The sequence below is a fragment of the Stegodyphus dumicola genome, chromosome 10 (assembly GCF_044657685.1).
Source record: "Stegodyphus dumicola isolate Sdum_Otavi_A_Nest chromosome 10, ASM4465768v1".
Taxonomy (NCBI): Eukaryota; Metazoa; Arthropoda; class Arachnida; order Araneae; family Eresidae; genus Stegodyphus; species Stegodyphus dumicola.
In genome coordinates this window covers 142,143,036-142,169,395 of record NC_140777.1, presented here as the reverse complement: position 1 = coordinate 142,169,395, position 26,360 = coordinate 142,143,036, and the positions used below count along the sequence as shown (strand labels likewise).

Genomic DNA, 26,360 nt, shown 5'->3' with positions numbered 1-26,360 from the left:
TTTTTTGAAATATTTGCAATTACTTTATAAGGATTTATTAATAACCGTAATAATTACTTATTATATTACTGATGATTAGAATTCAGTTCTTGATAGTTAAATTCTAAATTAGAATTTTAAGGATATAATGAAAATACGCTATGCATAAAAATACATTTTAGGATAAAAAATGAGTTGATTTTTTATGTGTAAAAACTTCTTAAATTCATTTAATAAACATCATACCCTCGTTGTTAATTGAATCCATAATTTGGGTGTCATTTATATAATTATTCTTACTTGTCCACAGAACCTGCTGACTTATCCAGCCATTAAGTAGCTGCAGATCATTTCTACATAACCATTGAACTTCCATTAATTCGGTCTCTAGAGGGTTGTATGTTTATATCATAATTTGACTCTTATAAAAATGATTATTCTTAATCTTATGTTTCTATAAAAATATACTGTGCTTTAAAAATATGGATGATAGTATCAGTCGCTCTTTCAGCCACTTCATAACATAAGCAACAGCTTGTTTAGAAATAAATTATGCAGTTAATGTAATAAAATATTTTCGTAAATTTCAAATAAACATTAAACGAAAGTTCTCATTTTTAGACAACTCGATTTAAACGAAGTTAAAGTAAAGTAGCAGACGTAAAGATAAAGTAAAGATAAAAATTTACTCTTACAAATAATTTTTTAAAAAAAGGAAGAAAGAGAGAAATTAAAAAAAAAAAAAAAAAAAAATAGTTTAAAATTTTAATATCATCTATAATTTAAAAAAAATAGCTTTTCATATAGTGTTAATAAATATTTATTAGGCATCATTGAGGGAAAAAAATTTATATAGTTAATTCTCCGTAAAATTTTACTTGAAATTTAAGGTTAAAAATAGCTGTGGCAATTCACTGTAACAAAAACCCATAAGCCACATTTGGCGTTATTATCGCTCAAAAAAAAAAAAAAAAAAAGATGCCAAATTTCAAAACGCAAAACTATGTAAATTCGTGTATATCTTTGTAAATTTTGAATAAAAAATTCTAATTTTTTGCAGGTATGCTTAGAAATACACCTACTTTAAGATGATGATAAAAATTTTATAGGTTATAATTCAAAATTGTTTTTGAAAAATTTATAAAAATTATTTAAAAATAGAAATAGAAATTTAAAAAATAAAACACAAAAAATTGGTAAATTGTATTTGGAATGAAACTAAATTTCGAAATGTGAAAGGAAAAATAATAAAAGTTTAATAAAAAAAGAAAGAAGAGATATTAATAAATATTTGCCAAATTCTATTAACATTGAGGAGCTAATATTTTAAAAACTACTCGTATGATTTTTACAAAACTTGGTGTTCTGCCATAATTTGAGTCGTAGAATCGAAATATGGAAAAATTAGTTTGTTATTTCAGAAAAAGTCCGATTTTGTGTCAAAATACGTATGTTAGAATAGTGCTATATATAAATTTAATATATATCTTAAGTCCCGCTTTCGAGGCAGGAAAAATGCAGTTTGAATTTTGTCAACCAGCCCAGTAGAACAGAAGATATAGCACTGTCCTTTTTTTTTTTAGCAGAGTACATTGCTCACTTGCGTTAAGTGCATTGCTTCGTAAACTTCCACATTTTCACACCATTTTTTAAAAATTTACCATTAACGATGAGTGAAAAAAAATGGTACTGGAGACTTTTAGTTAGATGAATTATGAGATTGTCCTGACAGTTATTCAGGACAGGGAGAATCTGTGGCTGAGTGGCCGGTCGGACGTGAATATGCTGTTTAACCGCAAATGGTCGGTGTTAAAATATGCAGTTATGGATTTTGCTAGCAATGGAAGAAATTGCAGGAACATTTCTGCAGAGATACAGTATTTTCCCATAAAATCACTAAAGGGACGAATTGCTTTGAAGTTATGCTTACAGTGATCACAACAAAAGAAAAACTGATTTGCATGTAGGTTTACTGATTTGATTTTTTGGAGAATATCGAATGAAAATGTAAATTATTTGTATGATGATAATTCTCTATGTAATAAGTGTTTGCAGTTACAGGTTGTTCTTCTTCATCTATAAAATATTGCCAAAGTACACTAAAGTGGTTGTGCTACCAAAATGTTATGAACGATTTGCTTATATTAGGTAAAATAAGCTTTGTATTGAAAAATGTAAAAATTATTTTTTTTAGGCAAATGGTGCATCTGTTAGTAGTCAGACTGATCAAATTAAAAAGTAAGCATATAGTTAAAATTTGTCATAGTATTAGTTATAATTTTATTCTGCATCTTTGTGATTATGAACATATATATATAACTTTTTTTTTTTTTTTTCATTTCAGATCTAAAGATGCGGATTTGTCATCTGAAGAAGAGGTAATACTTTAATAATACTTAAATATAAATAAATAAATGAAATTAATTATATTTTTGAAGTAGTGAAATAATATAAGTATGGCACTTAGCATTCCACACAAGCATTCTCTCCAAAGCATTCCACACATGTTGTATGGGATTTAAATCAGGGGAGTACGCTGGCCAAACCATTTGAGTGATATCTTCACTTCCCACTAGCTTCTGAACAGCAGAAGTCCCGTGTGGCCGTGAATTGTCATCCATAAAAATAAATGACACATTGGAACAGACGCACATGGTGAAGGATCACCTCTTGACGATAGCAATGTCCGGTTACAGAACCTCTGTCGAAACCATGGAGCTCTGTCCGCCCGTTCAGCATAAAGCCTCCCCAGACAAGAACTCCAAGGCCACCGTAATGGTCTCTTTCCATGATGTTACTGAGATAAATCCATGTCCCAATATCTCTCCAAATCAACTGGTGTTGAGAGTCACTTATGGCTCTAAAATGACTCTCATTCTTAAAGAGGACACGACTCTATTGATGAGATGTCCAGTTTTTTTGCTCTTTGCACCACTCTAAACGGTGGCGCCGATGGCCAACTTTCAAAGCGATGCTGCATTCAGGACGCCGGGTGAATTGGTCACCTTTGTGAAGGCGTCTGGACACAGTAAACTGCAACGCTTGTCTCCCCATTGATGTATACAGTTGCTGAGCTATGGCGCTTGCTGACTGGCTGCGAGCTCTTTTCGCCTGCAGGGCGATATATCGATCATCCGCTGCTGTTGTTTTCATGCTGCGGCCACCAACAACCTTTCTAACAGCTGTACCTATGGTTTGGACAGCTTTTTCAGCTTGTGAAACGACACTTTTAATGATTCCGAACTCTTCAGCTACACTGGTCACGCTACACCCCTTTTCAAGCTATTCGGTCATTCTTCCACGTGTGAAGTCTTCCAGAGGATATCTTCTAGCCATATTTCACGAAAGAATTCACTTGCGCTTGCAGCGAGTGTCTTTAATTATGTCTCTGTCCTTCCTATTATTGCAGTCTTTAGTTGAGCGCACCGACCGCACGCGTTTTGCGTATGCTCACGTCGCCTGTGACTTTTTATTTCTAACATTTGCATACGCATGACCTTTCTACTGAATTGCATCTTCATTGTACTGATCGCAAGAACCCCTTTTTTTGCAATTTCGTGGCTAGCTGATTAAAATTTACATTGTTGCTTAAGTTTTGCACACTAGTGTATTATGAGCAATAAGAAAGAAATTTTTGTGAAAATTTTCCTCGTAAACATTTCTTAGTGCATTTAACTTAAATCTGCAATCATCTACAAGTGCAATGTCAACATAAAATGTTGCCATATTACTAATATAAAAAAATTTTTTTAGGCATTGTTACTTGAGTCATTACTCTAATTATTCTGTGTTGATAAACATGCGGTGATGAAGGCAAAGTACAATAAATAAAAATTTGCCAGGTTGGCATCAGAGATATAAAATATTAAAAAGTGTAAAATCAATGATGTTTCTATGTAGAATGTTTTGGTTTTAGATGTATACTAAACAGATGCACAGCGACAAAGCCAAATTATTGATAACATAAATTTATGTTAAAATGATTGTTTCTTCAATAATGAGGTATTTTATTTAGTGCCAAAGTAAAATTTAGAAGCGGGACTCTCCACTTCTTTTATTATGGGGGAATCAAATGAGCATGTGGTACAGCATGCTAAAAAAATTTCTTAAAAAAAAACAAAAAAAAAAACAAAAAAAAAGTTGTTGTGGCTTTGAGGACCGGATCTCGGACCTTTGAATTGTATATACTTTTTTTTTTGCATAAATCTAAATATTATTATTATTAAGCTATAGTTAAGTAAATAATTTTGTTATTTTTCTATGTATATTAATATGCATTTTTGAAAATAATAAATTTTATTAAAATAGAATTACTTTAAATATAAAAGTGAGAGTAAAGAATAAAAGCCACACAAACAATTCTTACGAAAAAATTTGTGCATCAGTAGTGAAAAATTATAGGGAACACGTTTTTTGTTTTAATTGTCTAGTCTTCTGGCTATAATTATCAGACATTCGAAATTTATGTGCCCAAATTAAAATCATTACTGATTGGCCCTTCATGTTTTATGTATTTTCATGTAAGTTTGATTGTTAATTATTAAGTCTTCATCTTGAAAGTACTTTTTGGAGAGAAGCATATATTTTATTAATGAATGTCATGGATTATTCTTAAAAAGAGTTTATTTTTTATTCAAGTATATTTATTTTTGTAGAGATGTGTATTAAAATAATGTATTTTGTAGAATAAGATACCATTTGCAATTCATAAGAAATCAAAATCTCTGTATTCATATATTTGTGCAATTTATGAATATAATAAATTACTTGCATTTTGTATAGTGCTATTTGACATTTCAGGACATTGATACTTCCAGTGCCTTTGTAGCTGTTATTGCTAAAAAGAAAAAACATGTTCCAATTCCAGATGCCAAAAAAGAAACTCGCACTGTTCCAACACAGAAATCTACAGCAAAAGTATGTGTCTGCTTGTAAAAGTTAAATATTAATTGGATACGGAGTTTTTTGAATTAATTCAAATACAAAGTTATTTGTTTATTTTTATGCTCATGTAATTATTTTGAGGTTTATCTATTTTTTTTTAATGTTTTGTTTTCTGTATAAAAACAAGTTTGAGTTTTATGTAATTTAAACAAAATCACCCATGCAGTATTTTATCTCATGTAATTAATTCAATGTCTATCTATTTTACAGATGGAAAGTATTAAGTAACAGTAAAATTTAGTTATTTTCTAAACTAAAATGTATTTGAAAAAGAAAGAAATTTATGTATTTGTGACCTTTTTCTTTTAGGTAACTGAGGATCCAACTTCTGTTGTGTTGCGAAGTCGGCAGCTTGCCTGTGCGTATGATTATTTTACTTGCTCTTGCTTTAATTTTTCTTTTAATTTGTATTTTTACTAAAAGAATTGTACAGCTTTCCATGGAAATAAGCTAAAGTGAACTCTTTGTAAAGTAAAATTAAATTTTCACCCATTTTATCTATTTAATATTGTCTTTATATTTTTTTTAAATCTTAAATTTGATGATATCCAAAGGTTTTGTTTCATAAACTTGTACACACAGTTCTAAAGTTTAAATAACTAATCATCTGTGGCCTAAGAACATATGAATCCATTTTATATTAATGCCTGTAGAGAAAATAGTTTGTCTATGCACTTTTTGGATGATGAATGTCTTCAGGAATGCATTAAAATGTGTAAAAGTTTAACCATATATGAATGTTCAAATTAAAAAACTCTCTCTTTCTTCCTGCTTTTTAAAACACAGTTTATAATTTTCCTATGATAACTGTAAAATACAGAATTGTTCGTATAAAAAGCTTTATGTCCTGTATACTTAAATTTCAAATGAAATAATTTTTTTAATACCTATTATGTGAAAATATTAATTGTGTTATTAATGTGTTGGTATCGAGAAATGGTTTGCAGTATCTTAGGCTTGTTAACTCAGACATTATGCATTATTTAAAGCTGAATGAATAATAATTAATAAATCTTAAAAAAACTTCTGCATGATGCATTAATTTTTCATTTTGCATAAAAGTTTGCCTATATATTTTGCTATTCTATGTATCTATTTTTTTAATTTTCAAAAGACTATTTGACTGTTGCTCTTTGTTGTAGTACGTGGCAATGAAATGGCAAGTCTGGGACATTATCAAGCTGCAGCAGATTTATTCTCTGAATCTATAAAATTAGACCCTTCAGACCATAGGTACTGTTTTCTTAATTTTGTAGGAAATATTTTTATACGTATATCAAAAATTAGTTTTCTTTTTTTAATGAAGATACTTTATTTTGTTAATTTATTTGTTCTTATTTAATTTGAGATATTAATTTAAACAGAGCACATTTTAAGAAGTTATTGTATTATTAAAGAATTAAATTGTACTTTTCATCACTTTATATTTATGCAATATAACCTATAATTATCTGAAGTAATTGGGATTATAATCACTTTGGATAATCAAAAACTCAGTTAACGGAGACTAAATTTTAAATCATTCTAGTTTTTGTTTTGACAAGATTTTCTGAAATTGTTTACTTGAAATTCTAAAAATAAGGGTGAAAATACAATTATTAATTCTAAGAAGCTTTTTTAGCATTAGATAAAATTTATTTCCTTTATTTAACAAATAATCCATACAATATTTTATTTCTTTATAAAAATAATTATGGTAAAACTGGAGTAAACAAAGTCCATTAAAATTTACACAAACTGAAATTTCATATATGCAGTTTTATGAGATTCCCCCCCCCCCCGAAAAAGTACATGTGAATCTTTTTGACACCAGAAGATCAAGAAGATCAAAAATTTCTGACCCCCTCCCCCCCACACGAAAAAAAAAGAAGAGGAACATCTGGGGTGTTACTTAAATATTAAAGAGCTTTGATCAAAGTTTTAATGCCTAGTAGTGGCTCAGCAGCAAAAACACTGAATATTAAAAGTTCGAGCTATATTTAAATCCTGGTGAACAAGCTTGTTGTAAGAAATTTTTATGGTGTTCCCCATATAAAATGCACATTTGAGCCACTTTGCCGTAAAAATTCTTTCATAAAAGCGTTTCTGCTTTTAAGCAAATAGCCCTGGTGCGCTTTGCCATTATATATATATATATGGCTAATTTTGACATTCATTTCACTAGCATTGCTTTAATGTTTAACATACGTAAACCACATTTTTTGCCATAACGTACAAATATATCGCAGAATTGACACACCAAATATGAGCAAACTTGAAGCAACAATTATCGAAATTTTTATTAAAAATTCGCCATCCCTAGTTATGATCTCTGCCTATCTCCCACCAGGTGGAAATTTTCCTGTGGTAGATTTTAATAAACTGCTCAATTTTTCAAATAATCTTATCATAGCTGGTGATTTAAATTGTCACCATCAGCATTGGCGTTGTCATAGATCAAACCTTGCTGGTCGTCGCCTTCTAAAATGGGCTCAGTGCGCCCAAATTAAAATTATTGCGCCGGATTCCCCCACCAGATATGGCTCACGGGGTGCCCCTTCATTCATTGATTTAGCACTCTTTCGAAACATCCCTTTTGGATATCACGTGACTGTTGAAAACTGTTTATCTTCAGATCACAACCCCGTGATCATAGACCTTAACTGTACTATTTTTAATCAAAATTCTCCGGCACTCGTCTCTACAAACTGGGACAATTTTTGTTTCAAACTAAAAAGTAAAAATTTGCCCTCCCTCGAAATTAAATCCAGCCATGATGTTGACCACTTAACGACCATTCTAACAGATACTTATAAGGAAGTATCAAAACCCACCCTTAGACCCAATTTTCGTAAATTACCACAAGAAATTAAACTCAAAATTAAAGAAAAGAATAAACTACGGAGGCTTTGGCAAAGAAATAGAAATCCTGGATTAAAAATTCAACTCCATACTCTCCAAAATGAGATCAAGGCATCATGTGACCAGTTCTTCCAATCACAATACACGGATTACATTCAGTCCCTAACGACCAATGATAACAGTCTCTGGCGCACATCAGCCCGCCTACGCAAACACAAATCTAACATTCCGCCCTTAGCTACGGACGCAGCGGTGGCGCACACAGACGCTGAGAAATCCGAATTAATTGCGGATTCTCTTCAAACTCAATTTACACCACATAATGAAGGAATTTTTGCGAACAGCGCAAATTCTTTCCCACAAGATGTTGAACGTTTCCTCTCCTTGCCTTTCGCGAGAGAAATACAATATACATCCATGAGCGAGGTAAGTGATTACATTACCAAGCTCAAACCCAAAAAAGCCCCTGGTATGGACTCTATTTCTAATCGTATGATTAAAAATTTACCCACCAATTATCTATTTTTCTTAGTAATGCTTATAAATTTTATGATACAGCATTGCTATTTTCCTCAAAGCTGGAAACAAGCACTTATTGTGCCTATTCCAAAACCAGGCCAAAGCCTTTCAAATCCTCAAAATTATAGACCTATCAGCCTCCTATCATCGTTATCAAAGATATACGAATTTGTGTTACTTAAACGCCTGAATGATTTTCTCTGAAATCACAACGTTCTGATTGATGAACAATTTGGATTTCGAGCAAAACACTGCACTACGCACCAGCTGCTGAGGACAGTGGAGTTCATTCATGAAGGGTTTCGTAACAAAATGCTTACTGGCGCTTTATTTCTTGACATAGCCAAAGCATTTGATAGGACTTGGCATATAGGAATTATTATCAAGCTCATACGACCTGACGTTTCGGCCCATTTAATTCATATAATTAACTCGTACCTCACTAATAGATCTTTTTCTGTACGAGTTAATTCTTCCATTTCGACACCCCGTCCTATACTAAGCGGCGTCCCCCAAGAATCACTTTTAGGCCCAATTTTGTTCAACATTTTCATAAATGACATACCAAAATCACCTAGTATCACTCTTGCACTTTATGCAGATGATACGGCCATCCTAGCCCAACACAAACGCCTTGAAAACTTGGTCCAAATCATTCAGAGATATCTCTCTAGCCTTGAGCACTGGCTCATCACTTGGAAAATAAAAATTAATGTTGCTAAATGTGCTGCTATGATCTTCAAACGTAGCCCCCTCCCGTACCCTTCCATTTGTATTAAATTCTTTGATGACTATGTTCCCTGGTCAAACTCTTACAAGTACCTAGGAGTTGACTTGATTCAAAATTACTCTGGCGCCTTCACATTGAAAATGTTCTCAACAAAGCGAAAGGTGCTAGAGCCCAACTTTACCCCTTTTTAGCTTGAAAGAGCCATCTGTCAATTAAAAACAAAATTCTTCTCTATACATCAATTATAAGACCTGTCTTTATGTATGCATGTACAATATGGGGTACTGCTGCAAAAACTCATGTGAAAAAACTTCAATCTTTTCAAAGTAAAACCTTACGTATGGCCCTAAACACAGCCTGGTACGTCCGTACAGATGTGATTCATTCGGACCTTAACATTAAACCTGTTGATTATCTTATCAAAAAACATAGTCAAAATTTATTCCTTAAAATTGAACAGATTGATAACCAAACACTTCAACAGATGCCAGCATACGATCCTGCTATTCTATTCGCAGCTCACAGAAGAGACCGAGAGCCGTGATTGGCCGAGAGTTCGGCATCTATCCACCATCTAAAAGGGCTAGACACGCCCTCTCAACATCAGTTCCAGCCCCCGCGCCATGAAGGAAGGACGTCTCTTCAGCGAGCTGCCATATAATTGCTTATTTCATCTATTTCAACTGCAATTCAAGATCTTCAAGCAAAGTTATCAATCTGTTTACTTAAGAATCACATCTCCCGCAGATTTTAAATCTGCCTAAGAATATTTTCATCGCGATCCCATTAATTATTTGCACTCTCCTACACAAGCCACATGCCAATGAGCCTATTAATCGTAAACTCCTATCCGCTTTTTGCTTTAGTGTTTGTACTGTGTATAAAAAAAAATTATAAAAACCAAAAAAAAAAAAGTATAAAATATAAAATACAAAAAAATTTTTAAAAACCTAAAAACTTATAAAAAAAATTTATGATACTTAAGTTTTTATTTTCTCTGCTCTATCCCTAAACTTTCTCGAGCCTGTGGCTCCCTCTATTGAGCATCAAGTAAATCACTTATGCCAAATTTTTCCAATTTCTGCTCACTTTTAGTAATTCTGATGTGGAGGTAAATGGTTTTGAACCATAGGCACTCCGAAAATCTCAAATCATTGGCATTGGCACGTACAAATAAAAGGCTGTTAAATGACCCATTAATGAAAAGGGCAAAAAGATCTGTTAAATTTTAAAATGCTGCTGATTTCAACTGTATCCTTTTTAATAATATATTTTCCCAAAATGTGATTATAATTTATCCTTAAAATAACTTTCATTATGAAATTTATAACAAACTTATGTGCATAATTAATGTTCATTATCAATAAAATAATCATTATTTTATATGCATTTTCTTAATTGCATAGTTTTGTGTTTCTCATATGTAAGCTTTTAAATAAAATGTATAAGTTTCTGGATTGCCCTGGGTAATTGTATTTTGAACTGCCAAAATTACTCTTCTGATTAAGTTACATATGCATTGTCGGAAAAATTATTACAGATTATATGGGATTATTGCTATGGAAAAGAAGGGAGTTAAAGTGTCCTTCAGAAATGTTATTAGATTAAAGTTAATTAAAATATTTAATATTTTGTCTGTTGGAGTATTATTTGACTACTATTGGCTCATTAAAATCAGAAACTATGAGTAGTTTACTTAAGTTCTATTTTTGGCAACTGAACAGACAGATTGCATCAGATTATCATGGTTTTCCTATGTGTAACTGTTCCTAATATGTAACATAAATAAGCTCCTTATGAAATTTTGCCATGAAAGCATTGCTTCCATAAGTTGAAAATAGTAAAATAATCTAATGCTCATACTGAAAAGCAGAATGTAGAGAATAAGATTCTATAATGTAAGAGTTTGCAGTTTTGCTGTTGATAATAAATCTATACACATTAAAAAGAATTAAGTAAAAACTCTTTTTTAAAAAAAAGGAAGCACCCTTAAAAAATAATCTAGTCATCTTGAGCGTCTGCTATCCAACGCTCTATAGTGTCTTCCATTTCACTCATGGTACCACCTTCTACCATCTTATGATGCTTGGCTGAGCCAAGGTTGTGTTCACAGAGGCTTTTAATACTTCCTATAACCACACAACATTTACAGAGGCGTCTAATCATGTCATAGCCGATCATCATGGCCGCCAGCTGATTGGCATCGCATAATGCTCAAATGCGAATCCTGCTTCAGTCTGAAAATTCTTCAGTCTTGAAGCAGGTAATCATTGGGTCTGTGTGTGGAGGAGCGAGGGCCAGTTTCCCCAATCAGCCTTTGTTTACACCCCTTGGTGTGATAATGTGGAGTGCTCTCTTATAGCAACAAGTCCAACCCTAGTTATCTTGAATATAACCTTAACAGCTCTATGTTATAACATCAACTATGTTGATGACAGTAATGGTATGTTGATGTAATTTAGTACGACTTTTATTTATTTTTTAACCCCTTATTTTGTAACTCGGGCTAGAAATTCTAGTGCTTACTTATATTATCGAGATTTTTTCTGCTAATGATATATATTGTTGCAAATATGTTTTGTTTTAGGAGTAGATATGCTGCAGTAGAACTCTGATTATCAGGAGCATTTTTACTTCTTTTGAAGTCATTTAAAATTAAATTTGCTTTTAGGGCCCACTAGCAGCCAAGTGGTGAATTCGCTGAACACTGGTATTTTGGTCTGAGGTTTAAATCCCGGCAAATAGGCTGGCTGCATGAGCGTTTTCATGGGCTTCCACATGTGTAACATGTATACGAGCCAGTTCCCCTTAGAAAGTCGTCCGGGAAAACATCTCTTTGCTTAGGCAGATAGCGCTAGAGTGCTTTGTAATGAAATAAACTAAATTTGCAGTAAATTTATTGCTGTTAATTTTTTTTTTTTTTTTGATTATAATAAATTTCCCAAAATTATACTGTATATCAAGACCAATTGAAATTAATATTTAAGGTACATTTCTCAGTAAATGAACTTTAAATAGCAGCTAGAAAAGATGTTTAGCCTCTAAAAACAGACAGTCTAATTATCTGGATTATCTGATTCTAACAGTGGACTGAGGTCTGAATCATTCCACATACTTGGAGTTCAACTGCTTTATTGCTTTTGAATTTGCTTTGTTTAATCATTTATATTTTATTTTTAGGTTTTATGGTAATCGTTCATACTGTTATGACAGATTATGCCAATATGAGAGGTAAATATATTATGGTTGACTTTTCTGAAATATATTTATTAAATAATTGTATAAAATAAAAACATTCTTAAAATATAAATAAAAGCTTTTTTATTTTTAATATTTATTTTATAATTTAAATTACATTACCTAAAAGCCACTTAAAATCATTATGCTGGAAAAGATGTATTAACAAATTATTATTATTTCACTTGTTAATATATTTCAGCATGCAATGCATTTTAACTTGCATTAGTGCATCCATTCTGGTTTCATTTTCAGGTACCATTTTCTTGTTTCTTTAATATGCAGTAAATAATATGCCACCATTGAATACTGTTAGTTTGATCTGGGTTCATATATAGATGAATAATGTGGCTGTATAAGTTTTGTGTGCTTTTCCCCGTGTCTAATTCGAATATAAATGAGTTTTTCATTGCAACCCCTTTACAAAGTCATCCCTTCTCTTAGAAATTTTTTTCTTGGGTGCTTTGCAGTATTTAAATAACCCAAACCCTCCTCCTTCAAACAGCCCATCAGTGGTCAAGAAAGGGGGTATATATATATACACACATTTATGCATACACATAATACCCATGGTCTTATACTGCTCTGTGAGTTTTTTTTATTTATTTTTTAATTTTTATTTTTTAATTCTCATATGTTGGTAAATTGTGCAGGAGCTAACCCTAATGTGGTGCAAATTTGTTTGCATTTGAAACTCTTAGTAGCATAGTGAATTAAGTTGGTTGGTGCACTAACTTCGGTGTCACTCTGCCAGTTGGAACCAAAAGTTAACTTTAAATTCTAGTATATTGGAAATTTTGTCTTTCTGCCAGTTGACCATATTACTTGTTCCTGCATAGACACACTAATTGCCCCCCCCAAAAGTTTTAACTGTATTTAATCTGTAGTCATTGTTTTAGTTTATTTCATTTTTCCAATTTTTAATGAAGATGGTTTGAGTTTTTATGTATTTTTGCCTTGCTTCTACATGAGAACTGAATTGTGATTGGATTAGAAATATATCTTTAACGAAATTCGAGGAAATAAGTTTAGATGACACACAGCAAAAGATGTATATAATTTAATAGGGTGTATAAGGAAGTTATTTGGTGTCCATGTCAGATTTTTTAAGATTAATTCATGTTTGTTATCTGCCAGCAGATTGTAACATATTTGACTTTCTTTCCCCTTTTTATGTTATAACACCTTGATATAGGATTATTTTGACTCAGAATAAAAATTTGCATTTTAGAATAAAGAATTTCGTATAGTTAAGTTGCAAATTGTTTCCTTTCAGAATTAAAAATATTTTATGTGTCCTTTGAACATTGCAATTATTCAGATGCTTCTTTTTGGCCATTCTGTTTCCCCCCCCTTCTGGCATGATGATAATGAATGTAAATGTGAGTAAGAAATCTGCTGCTCTCTTTGATTTTCAATAGCTTTTATGTAATAACTTTCATGAAATAATTTTACTGAAATTTTAGGAAATTTATAACTTTTGATAAATTTTCACATGTTTACATTAAAGAAGGGCTGTGTTGTCTTTTAAGATGCATATATATTGCCTTTTTTATGTTAAATATAATACTAATAAAACATTAGTTATTGCACTTTCTCAAAGAAATTTTGTAATTGCTTACCCCCCCCCACTTTTTTCCCCTCCGGCTCTGGATTCTGCAAATATTCATTGTTCATAGAAAGATTCTGTGGAAATATCTAATATTCTTAGCCTCATAATGTTTAAAAATCACAATAAATAAGCTTTTTTTTTACGTGAAATTTTTATTATTTTCTCACAGTGTGAGTGTGATATCTCATTCAAATTGAAAAGCAAACTATAATACTATTTTTTAGATGATTTTTTCATCTGTTATTTGTGAAAATTAAAGTTAATTTCTGCCAGTAAAATCTTTTATTCCTTTTCAATCTGAACTCATTTTACATTGCTGATGATAAATGCAATTTCATTGCTTTAAAAGCATGGAATATTGTTAAGTTTATAGTTTGTGTTCATAATATTAATATATGTATGTTTGTGTTTATGTTGTAATAATTTAGATGTTGATGCGTGATAGAAAATATTATTCATGGAGTGATGGAGCATGATGCATAAAAAATGTCTGCAGCTCCGGTGGACCAATTTAATACTTTATTATTCTTGAGAAACATGTTCTTAATATAAATTAACAGCACATTAAGTGGAATCTTGTGTGTCTTATCTCTTTCACATTTGTGCCTTCTCTGCATTTTTATGACTGTGAATTTCAACGAAGGAAAGATCAGCAGCCAACAAGCAAGTTGAGAACACAGAAGCAAAAGAGAGAATGCAACATATCCAAGATGACAATCCCACTCAGAATAATTTAGTTTTGATTCAGCTTTTGAAATAATTTAGATGTTAAAAATGGTAATTGAGTCATAAAGAAGTAATGTAGTTATATCAATCTGAAAACTTTTTATTTGTTGATAAAGCATTTTTGATAGAAAGACAGCTAAATTGGCACAGTGAATGCCCCCCTTCCTAAATTGTCACATTGATACTTCTCACAATTTTGCAGCAGACAGTAAGCTTCAAATGCAGCAAAGTGAAAGAGAGAACGTGACATATCCAGAACGAAAGCCCAATTTAAAATGATTTAGTTTTAATTTAATGTTTTTGTATTTAAATTAGAAATTACTATTAGTTGATTTGAAATGATGCAGTTTATTATAAAGAGTTACAATTTTTAGCCTGGAAAGAAAAAGTAACCAAATTAAAAAGGAGAGTTAAGCAACTGTTGGAAGTTAGTTTTGATTTATATGTTTTTATCTGTATGTATAATATGTTGTTGTAGGTATTTAACACTTTTTAAACATTTTTGTAGAGCTTTAAAAGATGCTGAAAAATCTATAGCTTTATGTCCTGCATGGCCAAAAGGATATTTTAGGAAAGGAAGAGCAATGCTAGGTTTAAAAGTAAGCTCTTGTATCTGCATGTATTTATGAAATCCTCTCATTTTGGTTTACTTGTTATGTTATAGATAATGTGTGCATTGTGTTCATATTCTCATAAAATCTATTCTGTATGGATATAATTAGATTATATAATCATTTTCAGAAATACTCTGTAGCAGAGGAATGCTTTGTCAAAGTATTGAAACTTGATAATGATTGTGAAGATGCACTTGCTGAATTACATAAAGTAAAAATTCTTCAAATAATGGTATGTATTCTTATTTATTTTTTTTTTTTTACATTCTAATATCTGAATTTTATGAATCAGCAACCAATCACCTGTGTACTTTCTTCTGAAAACGATGTGGCGCTCTTGATTTACGTTTGAAAAAAATACTTCAAAACAAAAGTAAATTGTTTTATGAATGTACAATCTCATATATGCTTTTGCCAAAATAAAACATTTTGAATTAAAAAAAATATGCCCATAGGTAGCCATGTAATACCAGGATGGCCCATAAGTAGTAGACCATACTTCAATGCAGAGTTAGCATGAAAAGAAAACAGATGGCTTATTTTGTGGCACAAAAACTCTTTAATATTGATTTTCCATAGTGTAATCAACATGCATGCAATCAGCATCAGTGTAGGTCTGTAATCATAAACATATTTTCACAGAATTCTGTACATGAATAGCAGTATATGAAGAGCTGCCCAAAATTCAGGGAATGCCTGATCAAACCAATTTGGGATTGTTGTGGCATAGTGAGGGGGAGCTGACATTGCCACCAGAGACCACTAGAGCAGAAAAAATTGTCTGGTTTAAATTTACACACAGTTTACAAATTTAATAGGCACATTTGCTAGACTTGGTAATTTTGTGCATATATTTTGGCTGTGGTTTCATACTGTCACTTAAATAGAATAGCATCTGAGAAAATTCATAAAAATTGCTTTCTTGTGGGATTCAGAAATGAAAATTCTTCCTTGACACTCTATATAATGTTAACTAATGCAAATTATAATGCTATACTTATACTCACATGGTTTACAAAAATTTTTAGATACTAAAATAATTTATTTGAATGTAGCTGCCATTATAATTATGAGAAATTTTAAAAATGTATACAAAAACATCTATTCACTTTATGCAGGCATGATATTCAACATTCTTATAAGCATTCTATCAAGAGAAATAAAAGTAAATTCCAATATAAAATTAGGTAATTGAGTAATAATATAACATATTCATGGCTTGATGTGAAAGTTTGTCCTCCTTTTTTTTAGATGAAAAAGAATGAAAGAAAACATAACATATGTATGTATTCACATAATTGGCAATATTTAGTGTAATATATTGCTATGTGCCTTTATTAGTAATTAATCTCTTGTCAAAAAATATTTAGAATAAAAAGTGCTTAATTTTGATTTTGCATCTTGTGCAAAATCACTTGTGAAGTTTTGAAATATATAGGTTTGATAGGTTAATGTATTCCATCTTGAAAAAATGTGGCAGTCTAAAGGAGCAATGTCTGGGGTAAGGTAAAACATACCAACCAAAGTCGAATAATTTTTTTTTCAAGTTATTAATGCAGTCTGAGGTTTGAAGTTTTTATGCTGAAAGATAATTCCTTGATAAATGCTGACTGCTGACATATCAGTTTTTCCAACTGTTGGCAATACATATCAGCATTAACTATTTGGTTACGGGAGCTGATCTCGGTGGATTATTCCCTTCATATCGCACCATGGACATAACACAACTTTTGGGGATGCAGCCCTTTTCTTAATGTGAGAGGAGCAGTCTCTGTTACATGGTGCAGAGTCCTATCAACAGTCTTAATTAATTTTAAAAAATGATTAATTTCTGGAGCAAGACAATAAGCAAGAGAAAAAAAAAAAGCAAAGGAGCAAGCAAGAAAGGGGGAAGAAAGGGTTATTGGTTTTTTATCTGTCATTGATTTTCAGAGTTTATGTCAAATGTACAAATAACAATTTTGCTAATTCCTCAACACTTGCATGGGAGACATTAAATATGGCTTGGTCCAGAACCTGCTAAAAAACACCACTGATGGACATCTAAAACATGATTGAATCCTTTGTTTCTGTTTCTGAATTTTTTAAACAAGCAACAGCGTGCCATGTCATTTTAAATCATTTGATTTTTTTTTTTTCCCAAATGATTTACTCTTAAAAGCATGCTGCCTTTATTTGCTGCTTTCATTTACATTTTATACATTTTATTGGTTGAAAATTCCAGTTATCAAAGTTTCATGTATAATGTCAGATCTCTTCATGGTTTGAATCTTAAAAAATCAGACGAACTTTTACATTAACCCAATGTATTTCTGAAAACTTTTAAAATCCAAGGAATAATTAAACACAGAAAAATACATAGTTTTTTAAAACTTATTTAATTTAAATTGCATTTAATTTTTGATAATATTTTTGTTATATTAGCACTGAATGTATGGAGTCCAGTTGGTTTTTTTTTTCCCCCCCCCCCAAGATTCTAGTAACTTGTGGAAATGTATCAGCTTTTAATACATATATATGTATGATACTGTCATTTGCTTTTCTTTAAATTCCTATTAAACAAATTAATATTCAATTTATAGAACTAAATTAGGCTAAATTTTTCACTTCTTGAAAATCAAAATATTTCAAAAATTTTCGACCATGTTGTGAGAACAAAAGCATTTATTTTTAATGCCATTAATATGCCATATTCTGTTTGGAAATATATAGGAGGCAGGCTATTCGAAAGAGCAGGCTGAAGCAGCTCTGTCCAAGTATGGTTCTGTAAAAGAAGCAATAAGTAATTTAGTTATAAATGGAATATCTCGTGTTGCATTCAAGGATGATGATGTTTTTTTATCTGATGATGAGTCTGAAGCTTTCCGTGTAATGGCTGCTAAAGCGAAAAAGACGCCTCGTGTTTATGATATTAAAACAGAGTAAGTGGAATGCATAATTCTCTTTTTAAATTTCAAATATCAGATGTTAAACAACAGATAGATGATTACGAAAAATAATTTTTATGATTACCTTTTACTTCTGCCACACATCATTTGAATTTTAAAGTTTAGTGTGCTTAACAAGTGAAACTCTAAAGTAGATTTTTTTTTTTAAACTTTTGTCCATGAATGGTTTAGATTTAATATCTGAAATATTAAGAAGTACACAGTAATAAAATTGTTTATAAATTATTATCTTATTGTGATAAAGTATTTATCATGCCATGATAAACTATGATTCTTTTTCTTGGTGTAGTGCAATACAGTTTTTAATACATTTAAATAAGCAATGGTTGTCTCTTCTCTGCACACAGGAAAGTAACATGCTATTTTCAATACTACCTGTAAATGATTGCTACCATCTTAACCTAACTAAAGTATAACTTTTATTAAAACGTTGGCACAAATGGAAGTACAAAAAGTTTAATTAATACTAGAACAATCAACATTTAGCATATGCCCATTTCTATTATAAAGGAAATCTCTCAGTTTGATGGTTAAGAATTCTAGTGCAACATGTAAGTATAAAAAAATAAGTAATTTAAAATTGCTGAAAAACCAAATGCATTTCAAAAAGGAACATATTCCTTAAGTACTGAAATCTAACATTACTTACATTTCTAGCATAGTTCCAGACTTTTGCTTTGTTATAGTTTTTACATGTTGCAGATATTATTTAGAAACTTTTAAGTTTTTCTATGAATTGTTCAGCCTTTTTTTTTAGTTGTTCAAAACTAGTGTTTTGTTTTTAGTGAGTTACTCATGTATAAAACATTTCATTTTATAAAACCATACATTTTTCAGTTTCACTTATGACATATATATTCTTTGGTTGCTCTTTAATAGAGAGTAAGATAGCTATAGTATTCATTAAATGAATTTATTTCTTCCATTTTTGGAATGAATGGAAATAACTTCTTTCTTTATAACTGGTATTACTCTCATCACATTTTCCTGAATTTCTCTGTGGATTGGAAGCAAGATTCTTTCAGGATGGCTTAAGTTTGGGTAAGAAAAAAAAGTTTGCTGGGGCCAAGCCTGGCGAATAGAGTGCAGTAGATATATGCTGTTTTAAGGCCTGGCAGTAGAAATGCGCTGTTTAAGTGTTGTCAAATGCAACATAAACAGTCGATTCCCTGACAGTTGAAGTCCCTTCCTGTATACACAGCATCTCTTAATCACATTAGAATTATCTAGTAGACTTGATCTAGTATACACAACATCTCTTAATCACATTAGAATTATAGCCTGCCACATTTATAAACTTTAAAAGATTTTGAACAAGCCATAAAATATCTTGTGGAAACTATGGCATTATTAATCTTTAAGTTGTTGGGATATTTATGCTTATTAATCAATTTTAGATATTTAAGTTGTTGGATTTTGAACAAGCCATAAAATATCTTGTGGAAACTATGGCATTATTAATCTTTAAGTTGTTGGGATATTTATGCTTATTAATCAATTATTTATAATTTCACTCTTCACTATAATCTTTCCTTTCCGTATTTCTTACCAGAATGCAAATGAGTAGTGTGTATTTAAACGGTGTACTGTCTGATCATGTGGCTCAAAATTCATAGTGCACCGTACCTTTCCCAGTTGAAAAACTTATCCATCATAATTTTGATGTTTGAGTGACTCTTCTGTACTTACTTTGGTTGAAAAGGCCGTTACCCCACGCATTGCAAAGATTGTCACAATTTATTTTCCATATCGTATCCATAAACATTTAGCTTTTCTCTTATTATGATGTTCTTGAGGAAGTTATCATTTACATTTGCTAGCAGTTCTTGACAGATTTCAACTCATTCATCATCCGATCCTTTGTCAACAAATGCGTCATGAATTCTGCAGTGATGTGATGTATTGAAATTTTTTCTAATCAGATGTAATGCTAAGATGTTACACGTATGCCAACTTCTTCAGCAACCTTTAGAAGAGTTAAATGACAGTTTTACGAATTTATAGCATACATACTCTGAATGTGTAGGTCGTCTGTTGGCATGGAATGGCATCCAGTTTTTGAATCTTCAGCAATCAAACTTCTACCCTTCTTAAAACATTCAAACCATTCATAGCATTGTATTCAGCTCATGCAGTCATCCTTGCTTGTTCGATTAAGCATTTGGAATGTTTCCATAAAAGTTTTCTTAATCAGCATTTTATGCATGACTTCATTTAATCAATGACTCAGCAACTAATGCATAGTCAGAACCTAGTAAAAGGCCACATGTTACCAAGATATTCTGCTGTGTATATTTGGTGGTCGGAGCAAGCATAGCCATAGGCACACATTTTAAAAAGTCCCCCCCCCCCAAAGAAATCATCCCAGGCATTTTATACAGCAAAATAAACTTAATGCTGACTCCAAACCTTTTTAAAAATGTGTAATTGATTGTTAAATTTTAAAAACCAAAAAGATATTTTTTAATTGTAAGTGACTGAAAAATAAATAATGGTTTTAATATGGGTATGAAGCTAAGTCATTCAGTCTTTTCATTTAACACAAAATAACTGTTTCAAAAACGTGTTTGAAGGCCTAAATGTCAGTTTTGTTACACCTTAATAATTTCCAAAAATGGAAAATATTTAAAGGGGATTTAAAAAGTGCTGCGTGTAGTATAAATGCATTAAAAAATAATAATTATCATGGATCACCTAATTCATATTCTTTTAACGTTCATTTTATTTCTTTATCAATAGTTTTTACTAAATAATTTTTCAGTAATACTAAAATCACTTTAGTAATTCAAGATAAAGAATTTTGGATCAGGTTTTCTCAAGTCCAGATTATGTTAAGTTCTGAATCATTATTATTATTTTCTGAATGTGTTGAAATAACTGGGCACTTCTTTGTGTGTATTTCAGTCCTAACAATCCTGAAAACCATAATTCATTATGGATTGGTAATGTACAACCTGGTGTCACTGAGAAGAAGTTACTATCAATGTTTTCTAAGTAAGATTTTTTTGTTTTAATGTTTTCCTATGCTTGCTTCAATAATTCTTGTGTAAAATTAGATTTTCTAGTAACTAATGTGCAGAATGTGAGAAAAAGTCAAAAGTAAAAAAACTCTAGAAAGTAGACATTAGTTGGAACAGCAGTAAAAGTACATGTTGGTTTGCAAATCATGAGAGTATTTATGCTTGCATGTAACCAAGTAGCATGAATTCAATGGAAATTATTGCATATTATTTATTAATATTAAAAATGTTTGTTTTGTTTTCTTGAATGTCACAGGTAAGAGAACAGCCCAATAAGAATATCTAGGGAGCTTTACTTATGGTGAATTGGAAATAGATTATGACTAATGCCAAACCATTTTGGCTTGTCCATAGCATTTTATCATTTTTATTGTTGACCAACAAGATGACAGTTAATAGCATGTAAAAGGTTAAGCAGTGATCACTCTTCTTGATATTGCAATTTACTGCAGCTAAATGGTTATATACAGGTAGACTGAGAATGTGGTAAGTAATAAACTCTGGTACTATTAGTACTTGATCATTGGAGACATCGTTTTTATAAATGTCAAGAATACAATATTTAGGTATTAGCATAAGGAAGTAAAGTATTGTTAGATTCAGTCTTACCTATAATACTGTATGCCAGAAGGTTGTACAGTACCCACTGGTTATTAAAATAACTGGTTAATAAACACAGTGACTTATTACGCTCAAATTTCCTGGATCCAAACCAAATATATATTTATCAATAGGAAGAAAAATGTTTGTGAAACTGATCCCTGCCGCTTATTAAACTGAGATTGGCAAACAAAGTGACTCTTCTGTGCCTGAATATCCTACTTGTATGTAACAAAGTTTTTTTGTATTTCATTCATTTAACATATTGTGGACTATGGCTTTATCATTTAGATATGTAGTGCTTTATCATTCAGGTACGTAGTGCTGAATATGATATATACTCCCTGTACCTGTAAGACTTTGTTTTTAGAGTTCTTTGTCTGCACTGAATTTCAGTAGAGCAGAATTTTCTTATCTTAAAGTTAACAATGTGTTAATTATGTGTTTAACTTGTACCATGCCGGAAATGCCAAGTAAAAAGACGTAAGCCTGAAAGAAAAGGAAAAATTGTCGAAAGATTTTGATATTCTTGATAATTTCAGACAAAGAAAAACTAAATTTAAACTGGAACTTTCTCAAAAAGCATTGTGCTGCTTAATTTAACGAAGAATTGTAATTAATGAAGAACTAGTAGTAAATGTAAATGTCTCAAAGAAGTGCAAAATAGCCAAAAAATTTAGAGATGTTGAAATTGCTTTTCTATAAATGATTTTAAGCTGTAAACCTAAAAAGTGTTTCTATTTCTAGAGCATTTCTCACTTATTCGCTAAATGCTAGGAGAGAATTGAGTATCTACTAATAGTTTATTCACATGTGGGAGAAATCGAAATCCTTCCTTGTTCACTGGAAAGGAGAAAGAAGAAGCAGATCGTTATGCAGCTGATAACTGGATAAAAGACATGTTACTTGGGTTGCTAAATGAATACAAGAACATGAAACTTACAATACAGATGAAACTGAACTGAGTTACAGAGAATTAGCAAGACATACATTAATGTTTAGAAGTGAAATAATAATAAAATACATAATTTAAGAAAATGAAGGAAATGTTACGTGTTAATATGCATTGTGGACCCAACAATTTAGAAGGCAACACTGGGTACTGACAAAGGTAGTAAACATTGATGTTTGAAAGGAGTCAAGAATTTACTTCTTACTTAGCACAGCAACAAGAACTTGTGTATGACTAGTGTATAGCTGCCATCGCTGCCAGTTTTACCTGAAAACTCCCAATTTTCATCACATCTGCCTATCTCCTGGCAGATCACTGTATCTGCTGGTTTTTAGTTTTTTTAGCCTTTTACTAAGAACAACACGAGTACTATTTATATTAATTATTTATTTTATATCCATCATATTTAAAAGCCCTTTCATAAACAAATGCTTTGCTTCACTACTCAGGATTTTCTCAGCATAAAAATTGTAAGAAAATTCAAAAATGAAGTTAGCCAAAGAAACATAAAATTTAAAATATCAAATAAAATGCTAATATATTTTACATTAAAATTGAATTGAAAATAATTCTGTAACCTAAACCATATATTACAAAGTGAATTAAAATCAGTTTGGAGTTCCTTTGAAATGGTGTCGCCTTCTGGTTTTTTCGCAAAAATATTCGAGTTTTTAAGATTTCAAGGTTGGCAGCTGTGCAGAATTTTTATTGGTTTTCTTTTGAAATGGAGTAGGAAACTGAAAAATGAAAAAATAGTTTTACTAATTAGATAACTATACAGAACACACATCTCTGAAATTCTTTCTGAAAAACTTAGTGTCCCTTTCTGCAAATACACTTCTAACATTCCTTTAATTTTAGTGTACTATGAAAAATTTTTGAATGTCACTACAGAAAAGATGTTTAAAAAAGGATGAACAGATTGGAATTTTGTAAAAATACAAGCACTTTTAGAAGATAAGTTAATCAATATCTAGAATTTAGGCATGTTATAGTGAATGTAGAGAGTTAATCTTGTAAAATCAGTTAATATCTGTTTTTGAAAATGTGGCTCTTATGTAGAAGGACTGACAGCAATAATGATCAGAAAAAAAAAAAAAAAAAAAAAAAAAAAAAAAATGATAACATGCCTTCATCAATCAAATCTAGAAAAGCACTAAGAATTATAAGAAAAACTTAGGGTGATTCCAAGAAGAACTCAAGAACTAAAAAAGAAGAAACTAATTCTAAAAAGAAACTAACTATAAGAAAAACTCAAGGTACTCAACAAGAAGCTACCAGCAGTTTCACAAAATGAGCCTTTTGGGCTCGAGTCTATTCAATCTTCCTTTGTGCAGCATTCCTAGCTGCTTGTGCATCTCTTGGCAAATCTCAAAACATTTAAACCCATTCCAGGAAAATAATGTGTGTGTGTAAGATAAACAGTTTGTAAATATGAATTATAGATAAAAAGTATATAAATTATAGATAAAAAGTTTGCAAATGTAAATTATAAATAAAAAAGTGTATAAATATAAATTGTAATTTAAATTAGCAGTAGCCCCTTAATGCTTAATTTTAATTTAGGTATTTCCCCTCTCTTTTTAAAATTGTAATAAAATTTTTGAATTGCATCATTTCAAGACTAATCATATCATATGACTGTTACATAACACTGGTGATGTAAATGGAACGAAAACAGCTAATAATAATTTTAAAGCATTATTAATTATTCTATGAATTGCAACTTAAATCAAAACTAATTCATTCTGAATTAAGATTTTATCCTGAACACAAAGCACTTGCTTTCTGTGCCTTGGCTTAGACAAATTGCTGCTTGCTGCTTTCCCTTCATCCTCAAAACAATATAAAAATAACTGTTCTGATACAGGCACGGTTAGAGTGCCAAGTTGTTTGTGGCCATAAATGTCAATAGAAATAAAAGAAATATTGATGGCGTAGGGAATATTGGTTACACAGGTACTGAATATTAATGGCATATTGATTACATGATACTGATATGCTGATCCATAATGAAGAAGAAACTTTGAAGTCAGGTAGATGCAATAAGATACAAGATACATAGCAGATTTAAATCATATTTCTTTTATTGTATTCTCTTATACATGTATGATTAGCTGAATATTGTGATGTGTTCAGAAAGAAGTCAAACTAATGATGCCTGGCAGCAAAGAAACACGCTAGCAAAGGTATGGCAAGTAGCTCTGAAACAAAAGTGCTGTGATATAAAAAATTGTCATATTTTTAATTTTATAGTTTCTGCATATTCTATTAGATTTAAACTGATGATCTAAAATCTGGAAACTTCCAAAATTGTCGAAATTCTGATGATGAGTTCAGATCTCATATTTTACACTGTGATTGAATTTTATTTCTTCCAACCAATAACCCAGTAATTTAGGTAAAAATAACATGCCGAGCAAATAGTAATTTAGAAGTTAATTAACAAAAATCAGTGTTATATTTGCAAATTTTCAGCTGCCAAAGAGCAAATGAACGAGATAAAACAGTGATAAGATAACAATGGCTGGGCAGGAGTTAAGCTACTGGCACCATCTCTTGATGAAACAAGAAAACTGAAACATAATTTCCTTAAATGAAGGTAAAGATGGAATCAGGGTTATTAACTAGAACAGAAAAAAATTTTGAATGTGAAACACCTAGAAATGCTATTCAGTTCACTTTTGAACTTGAGACATGCAATTCTGTTCCTCAACATTTTGGTCACATGTAACACACATCTAACTTCAGTACTACTATTTACTGTAAACCTTCATCGATTTGCCTTCCAACACAGTTCAAATCATGTCATCCGACTAAATAAAAGTTAGCTTCATTTTATTCCTTTGATTTCTGTGCACTTCAAGTTTGCTCCTCCAAATTGGCTCTTGATCAAGAATTAAATTATTTAAAAGCAGTAGCTATTCATAAGGGCTTTTCACCCAACATTATTAACCAAGAAGTTACAACAAAGTTCTGGTCTCAACACACCAAAAAGCACACTCTTGTTTTAGAAGATTATAAGAATTCTGTTGTCATTCCTTTCTTTTCATCAATTAGCTATAAAATTGCACATATTTTACAGAAATTTAACTTTTGAGTTGTTTATTCTCCTGTCAATAAAATTCTGAGTTCCATACTTAAGGACGCCATTCTGGATATGAATTCCTGTGGTATTTACAGGATTCCTTGCCAGTGTGGTTTAACTTACGTTGGTTAAACTAAGAGAATTTTAAAATTTTGCGTTAAAGAACATGGGGCGTATGTTGGGAAAAAGGAAACACAGAAGTCCTCTGTTGCCGAGCATTATTGGTCCAAAAATCACACCTTTCATTTTTTTGCAGCCAAAATTATTCAAAAAACATCTTCCATTGGTGAATTAGATTTTCTAGTGGCATTTTACATTCAAAAAAATCTTTCTGTTCTAGTTAATGACCTTAATTCCAATCCATCATTACCTTCAGCCTTTAAGGTTATTATGTTTTAGTTTTCTTGTTTCATTAATAGATGGTGCCAGTAGCTTAACTCCTGTCCAGCTATTCTAATCTTATCGTACCACTATGTCTTATCTCCTTCATTTCCTTTTTGGCAGATGAGGTTGATGGTTGGGTACAACCATCGAAACTAGTTTGGTGAAA

The 26,360-nt window shown here is 31.1% G+C and overlaps 1 protein-coding gene across 1 annotated transcript in view; it reads left to right on the top strand.

The window, feature by feature from the left end:
- The window catches only part of LOC118186862 (uncharacterized), a 116,879-nt gene that overhangs the window by 55,301 nt on the left and 35,218 nt on the right, over nucleotides 1–26,360 (top strand). The window contains exons 10-19 of the mRNA XM_085825154.1: nucleotides 2,174–2,217; nucleotides 2,324–2,357; nucleotides 4,780–4,896; nucleotides 5,233–5,281; nucleotides 6,066–6,156; nucleotides 12,194–12,244; nucleotides 15,097–15,187; nucleotides 15,330–15,434; nucleotides 17,915–18,123; nucleotides 21,055–21,144. Of these exons, the coding sequence (XP_085681280.1) occupies nucleotides 2,174–2,217; nucleotides 2,324–2,357; nucleotides 4,780–4,896; nucleotides 5,233–5,281; nucleotides 6,066–6,156; nucleotides 12,194–12,244; nucleotides 15,097–15,187; nucleotides 15,330–15,434; nucleotides 17,915–18,123; nucleotides 21,055–21,144 (881 nt within the window). The remainder of the gene's footprint in view (nucleotides 1–2,173; nucleotides 2,218–2,323; nucleotides 2,358–4,779; nucleotides 4,897–5,232; nucleotides 5,282–6,065; nucleotides 6,157–12,193; nucleotides 12,245–15,096; nucleotides 15,188–15,329; nucleotides 15,435–17,914; nucleotides 18,124–21,054; nucleotides 21,145–26,360) is intronic.